Source organism: Pungitius pungitius, chromosome 13 (assembly GCF_949316345.1).
Source record: "Pungitius pungitius chromosome 13, fPunPun2.1, whole genome shotgun sequence".
Classification (NCBI taxonomy): Eukaryota; Metazoa; Chordata; class Actinopteri; order Perciformes; family Gasterosteidae; genus Pungitius; species Pungitius pungitius.
This window is the reverse complement of record NC_084912.1, coordinates 15648143-15658063: the sequence shown is the minus strand read 5'-3', so window position 1 is coordinate 15658063 and position 9921 is coordinate 15648143. Positions and strand designations below refer to the sequence as shown.

General features: G+C 39.4%; 1 protein-coding gene across 2 annotated transcripts; it reads right to left on the bottom strand.

Annotated features, from left to right (window-relative positions):
• Positions 1 to 521: 521 nt before the first annotated feature.
• tial1 (TIA1 cytotoxic granule-associated RNA binding protein-like 1) lies at positions 522 to 7976 on the bottom strand. Of its 2 annotated transcripts, XM_037465411.2 has the most exons (12): positions 7728 to 7962; positions 7191 to 7287; positions 6944 to 7042; positions 6743 to 6797; positions 6554 to 6641; positions 4724 to 4799; positions 4365 to 4473; positions 4074 to 4169; positions 3856 to 3940; positions 3535 to 3658; positions 2957 to 3180; positions 522 to 2765 (listed from the first exon to the last, which is right to left on the bottom strand). In XM_037465411.2, the coding sequence occupies exons 1-12, from the start codon at positions 7754 to 7756 to the stop codon at positions 2642 to 2644; spliced, it is 1206 nt and encodes a 401-aa protein (XP_037321308.2). In that variant the 5' UTR covers positions 7757 to 7962; the 3' UTR covers positions 522 to 2641. The 2 variants fall into 2 exon arrangements, with proteins under 2 accessions (XP_037321308.2, XP_037321309.1); XM_037465412.2 differs by lacking the exons at positions 522 to 2765; positions 2957 to 3180; positions 3535 to 3658; positions 3856 to 3940; positions 4074 to 4169 and having other exon boundaries at positions 4366 to 4473; positions 4692 to 4799; positions 7728 to 7976.
• Between the last annotated feature and the right edge of the window lie 1945 nt (positions 7977 to 9921).

Genomic DNA, 9921 nt, shown 5'->3' with positions numbered 1-9921 from the left:
TATCCAAAAAAATGCTTTGAGTCATTTAAGGTTTAAAAATCTTCTAGTTCTATAAGGTGACTCAAAAAGCCCCTCGACTTGTTTGCAGTGTTGTGAGATGTGTATATATACATATATATTTATATATAAGGAGTACTTTGATGAATAACTATCCCCCACCTTTGTCCAGCTGCTGAGCTGCCTAAAACATCACGATGTAACCAACGTTAAATCATATTTCAATAAATGCAGAATGATGGGATTAGGGATTCATCCACCCAGTGGCCGGGATGTTTTAAACATGTGGTCATCATAACTCAGGTTTCAAACACCAGGATAACTGCAAATGGAAAAACAAGGCGTAACAAGTTTTAGAGCAAATGCCAAATACCATCTTAGGTGGTAACCAATTAAGTTACATATATTATTCACGGTGTGCGATAAAAAAACAAAATTGTTCAGTGAATTTATGCTTTGCTTTGCTTCCAGAAGCTCTGTGTGAAACCCAACGTGTTACATGTCTAATAAATATACTCAACGACAATGTTCAAACGTTTCTTTATTTACGTAGTTTTCCCGTTTCAACGGAAACTTCATTTCATTCTTTATTATTAAACATCATGTATATTGTTTAACCCCTATGTATTATTGTCATAAAAGCAAATTGCCATTACATTCAATATTATAAGCAACAAATATATTACATGTCATAAGCGTGCAGTTCAAGCATACACATAACCTGCTTACTGCTACTTTCTAAAGAATGGCACACAAACTCAAAAATAGAAAAATCCACAATGGAAAAGAATTTATATTTGCAACAAAGCCTGTTTGAATTTATTGATATGCAATAAGGCTCATTCATCAATCATAAAACCAATATTTAATTATGAACTTTCCACCTTGAATATGTACATTATTTCATGTCATGAAGATTAGTGTTTACTATTGATATTTTACACTCACAAACCTTCCTCGGGTTTAACAAACTCAAACACCATTGAACTTGTCGGCTGATTCCACACAAAGCCGAGCGTGAGCTTAAAGGAGTGTAATACAATGTACGAAATGGCTCATACACAAATCAAATCCAAATGGCGCTATATCTTTGGGAAGTCCCACAATTTGCTAAAGAATACTTCTGAGAATATATGGAATTTTACTGCAAATACTGTGACCTTTCAGAATGCACTACAAAAGGTGCACGCTGCCCTGAAAAATAAAAGATACATTTAGGAAATCTTTCACTTTTGTATAATAAAACCACCCCAAATCAGTAAGGTTAAATCAATGGACAATTTGTCTTTACCAGTTAAGAGTATGAGGAATTTTGAATAATGTATAACGCAATGCAACAAACACTAGGGGCTGGTTCAGGCCAGCTGTTAGAAAGCCATGACTATAAACTAAATGTCATTGAGGAGGGAAGAATTATTATTATTAAGATTCAAAATCTTTCCAGGAAACCAGCCCCCAGAATCAGCAGTCAGTTTACTTTACAAAAATTAGGGGTTAAGCTTTTTACAATATATGCAGTAGCCTTTACTTTAAGATAGAGGATTATAAATTAGTCAAATCTAGGCAACATTAAGGTGTAAATTAAAATCCATCAGAAGTCTGCAAATACCATGCTCATCTCTCCGATACAAAACAGAAAAGAAAATATAGGTTCCTCCCCTATTAGTGTAGGTAACCCAATAGATACCACATCCTGCTTAAATCTCCTTTAAAGACAGTTGTTTATACAAATAGTTTCTTCTTTCTGCTGATGTGTCAGAGACTCTATTCAAAGAATTCACCATTAATACATCAAAACAGAAAATCATTTTTATCTATGAGATTAGGCTAAGTGCAGACCTACTTTAAGCCGGTTGGTTCATACTTTTGGCTCAGTGCCATTTTTCAATTTACTTGATGCCATCAACCAATAATGAACAGAATCTATCCACAAAAAAAATATGACAAGTAAATTAACATTTTGAAAAGTCTGCAAAGAACAAAGAAAACCTTGGCATGAAAAAAAGTAGATATTGCTAAACACTATTATGTTTTGAGGTATCCATGATTTAAATCTTTTTCATGTTTCAGTGACATGCCGGCGCGTCATGACTCAATAAATACCACGTTGGTTAAATCTTGATGAGTGCATGTCTTGCTTTTGAAACATTTTTGGTCAAATTCTAAATATGAGCGGGTAACAATTGGACTGTGAAAGACTACACTAACTTTTTGATGGCTTGGCCCATTGCCTAATTCAGTGTCTGATAAGAGGAAAATAATGGTGTCTAATGATGACTTTCCAGTAGGAAAGCCACTGACACAAATCCCTTTATTAGACACTAGGTAAGGTTTCATAGAGCCAAACATGCTAAAGCTCGGCATGTCTTGTAACATCGCCTCGGACAAGACAGTTGGTCGGTCCCGGCAGTACCTATCCATAAACAAACTTTAAATTATGGTGGTATTTATTTTTTTCAGTTCTGACTAAAATGGACATTTAAAACATAATTGTGAAACTGGTTGTTTAGGAGCAACTACTAGCTACAAAGGCTTTGTAAATATGGCCCCAGCCCTTTTTCAAACAGCACCTGCCCAGATCAAAGAGTGCGGTGTTGTCTAAAAGAGTGGACAAGATTCTCTTGGTACTACACTTTGGGCTGTCTCACTGTGTTTGGTAGCCAGCCATGCTAAAGTTGGCCAGGTTGGACATAACCTGACCGGGTGAGGCTGCAGCCTGGCCCGACTGAGATCCAAAGCCTTCCACCCAGTTTGGGGACTGGGACTGCCTGCAAAGATGACACAAATACCCAGTTAGTACAACTGTGGTCCCTGCATGTCAAGATTGATACATCATTAATAAATAAATCCCACCCCAGGCCCAAGCTCACTCTATAAACAAATTAAGTCTTCTAGGTCACAAAAATATCATAAAACGGTTTAGGGATACAGTGAGTGCAGACAACTTAATGGAACTCACTCTACTCCAAATCCTTGCTGGTTCCACGTCTGTCCGTACATGCTGTAGGAGGGAACTTGCCACCCATTCGCCACATACTGCCCATACTGCTGCTGCTGTTGTTGTTGTTGTTGTTGCTGCTGCTGCTGCTGCTGTTGTTGTTGTTGTTGTTGTTGTTGTTGGTGCTGCTGTTGCTGATGATTCCCATAGACCTGATTCCACTGCCCCCACTGACCGTACTCAACCTTAGTGACAAACAAAGAGGAAGTGAATACATTTTTTGACACTTTAATTAAATTAGGAGCAAATACCGGATTAAAAAGGTCAAATTAAAAAAAAAAAACAGTGCATTTAAAACATGTCTTTCCGAGTCCATTTAGACCGGCTAAAAGAAAAGACTCCTGAAATGGCAGTAATCATTTCCAAGACGTGTACCAGTGATTGAAATATCTGTAGCTGACCGCTGAACGCATTTCATTCATTCATTCTCATTCTTCACATGGCTCACCTCATTTCCTGTTATCTCTTTTAAAAGTTATAAACCAACCCATAAATATTCATACCATTTCCAAATACATAGTCAGTGACTCTTTTACTACCTGCGGTGGAGTTTTGGCTATGTCAGGAGATTCTTTGCCCCAGAAGCACTTCACTATGTGTCCTTCGATGGCTGTGCCATTTACAGAAACAATGGCATGGGCAGCACTGTCATGAGAGGAAAACCTTTAAAATAAAAAAAATAATCAGTCAAAGTCATGAAGGAGAATTTCAATCAGGCGAAGCAGAACATACACAGTGACAAATATTTACACTGTTTTGAGGCGAATACAAGCAGCACATAAAGGCCACTGACACAGAGTCAAGGACTGAGCTTCTGTTGACCTCTGGTGGCCAAATACTGAAGTGCACTGAGGCCTTACCTGATGAAAGAGTATCCTTTCTCAGGGAAAACCCGGATTTCCATTATTTGGCCAAAAGGGGAGAAGGTCTGGCGCATTAGGTGTTCTGAAAAAAATCAAACCAAAAAGAGGATTATGTGGTTAGTTTTTTAGGCTGTTTGGAGAGCATGTGGAAAGCAATAAGACTACCAACTTACTACACCTAAAGTTTCTGCATCTTTAAAAAGCAGGAGACTTGCCTGATAATCCTGACTGGATCCCTCCGCAGTACACAGTACAGTTCTGTGGACTGGACTGAGTCAGAACGTCATCGAACCTCAGCTGCTTTGAGCCGTCTAAAATAAAAACATACAGCAGTTTGTAAGAACTTTAAATCAAGTTCACACTTAGACTTTCGCTGGCGATCAGAGTGTAATTCCTGAAGTGTGAACCAGGCATCATGAACTCCTCCTGTGACATTGACCTTCCTTGTAAGTTAAAGCCTTGATGCAAATGTGTGTGTGTGTGTGTGTTTGCACTTTAACACTTACTGTCCTGGACACTCTTTGGAGCTGGTGGTTTACGTGTTGCCCAGTTGGTCCTGATTTGGCGTCCTCCAAGCCACTGGCCCCCCATATTGATGATGGAATTCTCTGCATCCTATAAATACAAATCAAAGAGATTTAACCCTCAGAATTGGATTAATCAGAGAAGTTTACTTGCAACAATACAAGGTTCTCAAAATATACATTATGGTTAGCATTATTAGTATCACTATGTGATGTTAGATGATTCAGGATGTTGTCAACTACAATTCGATATATTTAAGTCACTGTGAATGTATTGTAGTAGGATAATAAACAGAAAAAAGAAATAACCTTCAGTCTGTGTTCTTGCACTGGAGCCTTACCAGTTTGTTGTAGAAGGACACAAATCCATACCCCTTTGATTTGCCTGTCGTCAAGTCCTTCACAACACGGGCGTCACTGGAGGGAAACATGGAAACAACTTCAGAGCACTTTTCAGTTTGAATGTATCAAACTAAAAAGGAACCACGCAAAACAAACTGAACTACTCTACTCTGTCCTACAGTAAAGTACATTAGCTATCATGACCTTGTGCTGAGCACGGACTGTAAAGTAACTTCAAAGCAACACTTGAGGAAGAAGAAAAAAAAAACAAATACAAAAACATGCAGCCTACAGTAGTGTTTTTAAATAGTTTCAGATTAATTGATCGTTGCCACTAGAGCACCACTTCCTGTTAAATTTTTTCAACAGAATGCTACCGATTTAAATTCACAAAAAAAACAGATTAAAGCGATTACCATGCATTCTTAAGATCAGCTGTTGGTGCTCTCACTACAGATAGAAATATATAGAAAATATCAAAAGAGAAAAAAGGAATTAAACGGCATACATGGCCTGTTAACAGATTTCTTTTTTTTCCCGTGTCAATTCTTTACCACCACTATGGAGTACGGAGTTTGGGGAGCTGCAAATTTTGAGAAATTGACATTTTCAGAAATTTTGGAAGAGGATCATTTGACTACAAACAACACTGTGGAAATCAAAATGAGACAATTTAAACATAGATTTAGAGGAGTACATTGTGTGCTGGAAATTGTTCATCTAAGCTAGATCATGTTAATACATAGCATCTACATAAAAATACATATGGAAAGAATGGAATAGAGAAAAAAACTACATCTGAGTCTCCAGAGTGCACAGTTCCTTCCTGTTAGCCTTCAAGCTCCTGTCCAATCCTATGAGCATTTCTGTAAAATAATCAAAGTTCTATTACTTCACTGAGACCCACAACTAAAAGCTGTACAGCTTACATTTATCTGACATAATATTTACTTACCACACCCTATATGTGCAAAAGCAGCAACAAGAGTAGGCTAGAAATTAACACTTCAGTCCAAAAAGATACAAAACACACAGTTCACATTTAAGTAACTGGAACAAAGCTCGTAACCGCTTTCATGAAATGTGTTTCAAGTTAATCATTTAAATGAGACTCAAAATATTTGAAAAGGATGTTACATATCGACCATGTTGATAGAAAAGAATAGGGCATTTTGATATTTACTTTCATGTGAAAAAATCTGTATACTGATTTAATTTGTGTCCATTTCAACCATGTTTACATGCATGGATGTAATGTCACTATTGAATACAATCCCCAAAAAACATCAAGATGAAACAAAACTGAATTGGTTCATCTCTATTGACTACAAAACCTTGCATCTCACAAAATATTGGTTTGCTGATGCACCTCATGGTTTCACCTACCATATCATATCGTGGGAGCGCGCACGCAAGAAAGCCTGGACTTAAAAAATGTGCTCATGGCAGTTCCGCCCGACATCAGCGAGCGAGCGTCTGCCCAAAACGACTACTAATATCTAATATCCAACCATTTTTATCCCTAAACTAAATAATTCATATAAGATCAGACGTGGCGTGTAGATTGTTGAAACCTTCAGGGTGTCACCCCTTGTGGACCATGGTTTAAAATCACAATAAGCATGAGCGTCCTAATGTTATTTAATTTAGAGTTGAGTCACCCCATACTGTATGCATGTAAACATGGTCATACATAGTTTTTTCCTAAATCAGACGTCTACATAAGATTGTTAAGTACCATATTACAATTTAAACAAGTAAATCTGCTTGCACTGTATTATTGAATTTGTTGCACTGCGCAAGAATACGTCATTGAAGCGAAAACTTACGAGATTTTCCCGAAAGGTGCAAATGCGGCTTTGACATCCTCAGTGGTGATCTCGGGGCTCAGATCTCCCACGAAAACATGGAAGTGATCTAGAAAGAAAACAGATTGAAAACAAACAAATTAAACCATTTGCAATTCTCTGGTATACTTTGATTTCTGCAGATAATAAAATCAGTAGGTGAACACTTACTGGAAGTGTCTTTCTTTTGGCTACTTGGAGTGGTGGCCCAGTTCACTTTGACCTCCTAAAATAATGATACAGATAACCTTTAAAATACTGACAGAGAATCTGAGGAATAAACTCTTCCTACACAAGCCACACAAATCAGAAGGGATTTCAAGCAATTTAGCTGCCAAGCTCTTCCATTTTGGACCCAATCTATTGATCTACCTTTCCTAATATCTTCCTCCCGTTCATGGCAGCGAGAGCTGCAGCAGCATCCCTGTGTTCAAAGAACTCCACAAAGCAGTAGGGATCATTGCTTGTATGCTGGGACAAAGTAAAACAATAACAGTCAATTAGGTAGGTAGATGTGTTTAATTGTCATCAATAGTGGATGTATTCGTACATATCTCAGCAAGGCATCTTCACTTATGTGGATACATCATAAATTACATTTACTATATTGGCTGCTTACCTCTGTGATCATTTTACAACTTTTGCAAGGCCCAATCTGGGTGAAGAGTTGCAGAATCAATATCTCTGTTACATCCCTGGAGAGGTTTCCCACGTACCTGCAGGAAGAAAAGGAGTACGATTCAGTGAAAGCGGTTAAAGTTTACTCAAGCTAACAACGAGTTGGTGTTGAATGGGATATTATTAATTAATTTTTAAAAACGGACGCATATGCAGTTCATTTGAGCAATTGCCATGATTCAAATGTGACGTTATTTTTCTGAACGTTACCATTAGCTTGCCTCGCATTCAAGCTAACCCCACGTTTCTCACGGGTAACGAGACAGTTGCGTAAACTCTTCAAACGCGTCATGTATGTAATTTTATTGTAATTAAACGGAAGCTAGTGAATCATAAAATAGTGTTGCTCGGGGTTCTTCACCCAGGTTGTTTGTGTACATTGGACAGCGAGTAACGTTAGCTAGGTTTGCCACCGGTCCCCGACGACAGCTAAGATAAGAATACCTATGGCCGCAGTTAGACACCTAAATTTACTTACAGGGTCTTTGGGTAGCTTTCGTCGTCCATGTCCGAAGCCAGCAGCTAACGTTGCTTACCGATTCTGGTGAACCCTTTTAATGAACTAATTACAACACGACGTCAGCTAACTAGCTTTGAAGCTAGCTAACCGGGCACCAGGTTATAACGTTACGTCACGCTGGGAGTCCAGAGAGCAAGCGGGCGGGCGTACGTGCGTACGTGGGCTTAACGTAGTGAGCAAGGTCTAGCGCAAATCGTGGCACTGGCAACTCGCTGAGGCACTTCCTGTTGCAGGTTGCGGTGCCGCGGTTTTTGTTTGCCAAATATGTGACATTTATGTTCTATAATTTGCCAACATGTGACAATACAAGACGCCCTTTAACAGTACTAGTGTGTAAGTGCAGCTGAGCTAATACGGGCTACAACCAGTTTGCACTTGTTGCCTTGGTAACAATAAACATGCCAATGCAAATTGTAAATATTGCGAAGATACATTGTGTAACTAACCCAATTTGTATTTATTAATGAATGAATTTTGTAACATGTTTTTGGTTGATTTCTCTGGTTTCGTTGTGCATTTCCTGTTTTAAAGTTAGATGCTTTTATTTTGAAGGCAGCTCTCGGGTTACAGAGGAACGGTACGGTACGGGTCGGGTCTGTTTCCACCGAGCGGTACGGTACGGGTCGGTACTGGTCGGGTCTGTTAACCATGATTTGGCCAGCGTTTCCACCGCCGACAGTGCCCTTACTTGATAGGCGTGGTGTATTCCAGAAAGTAGTGGTAACGTCACTTGATAGGCGTGGTATTGGACGGAAAGTAGATTGACGTCATTCGATCGCGCGAAAACTGAAAGCTAACGCAAACAACAATGGAGGACATGCAGCCGATCCTGTTCTTGCGTTTCGATATGTGGCTGTTAAAGTAAATGCTGCGCCGCGACATTGTTGCAACGGTGTTGTAGTTTAAAAATGACGCCTTGTGTGTTGTCTTTTCCCCTTGCGGCACGCGCATATGACGACACTCTTTCAACCAATCAACGTTCTGCAGTGAGTCTAGCTCCATCCTTTAGTACCAAACAACTGTGCCAGGTACCCCAACGGAAGGGTACCCAAAAAGTGGTACGGTACTTATCTCAACTTTTGGCAGTGGAGACATAAATAATGGTGCGTTTCCACCGAGCGGTACGGTACGGGTCGGGTCGGTACCCTTTTATTTGTGTCTCCACTGAGAAAAGTACCAAAAATCCGCACCGTACCGTACCACTTTTGGCGCGTTTCCACCGAGCAGTACGGTACGGTACGGGTCGGGTCGGTACGGGTCGGGTCTGTTAACCATGATTTGGCGAGCGTTTCCACCGCCAACAGTACCCTTACTTGATAGGCGTGGTATTGGACGGAAAGTAGATTGACGTTATTCGATCGCGCGAAAACTGAAAGCTAACCGCAAACAACAATGGAGGACATACAGCCGATCCTGTTCTTGCGTTTTGATCTGTAGCTGTTAAAGTAAATGCTGCGCGGCGACATTGTTGCGACGGTGTTCCTTCGTGTGTTGTCTTTCCCCTTGCGGCACGCGCATATGACGACACTCTTTCAACCAATCAACGTTCTCCAGTGAGTCTAGCTCCACCCTTTAGTACCAAACAACTGTGCCAGGTACCCCAACGGAAGGGTACCCAAAAAGTGGTACGGTACGGTGCGGATCTTTGGTACTTTTCTCAGTGGAGACACAAATAAAAGGGTACCGACCCGACCCGTACCGTACCGCTCGGTGGAAACGCACCAAAACTTTGATCAACCCTTCACAATTAGGAAATAGTACTTATAGTATGGTATAATTTAATAGGTAATTTTGCAAAATTAAAATGAAAAAAATAAAAAAGTAAAATTAGACAATAATATACAATTCTACACATTTTATTTGATGACTAGAAAATAACAGATACATTTCTTCAAACTATATTTAAAAAATCCTGTATGAATTCATATGATGATATAAGGGTTATATTCACAACATTTAGGCAACATAAGCAGGCAGTGCTATATGTGTCACTAAAGCAACTACACCAGCAGACTGGAAGTGTCTGAAAAAACAGCTAGACAAACAAATTACATTTATATTTATTCCTTGCTACCAAGGCAACAAGAGCAAACTGGTCTTAGCCCATATTATCTTGGCTGGACGACATTGTATCACTTATCGGCATTTTACG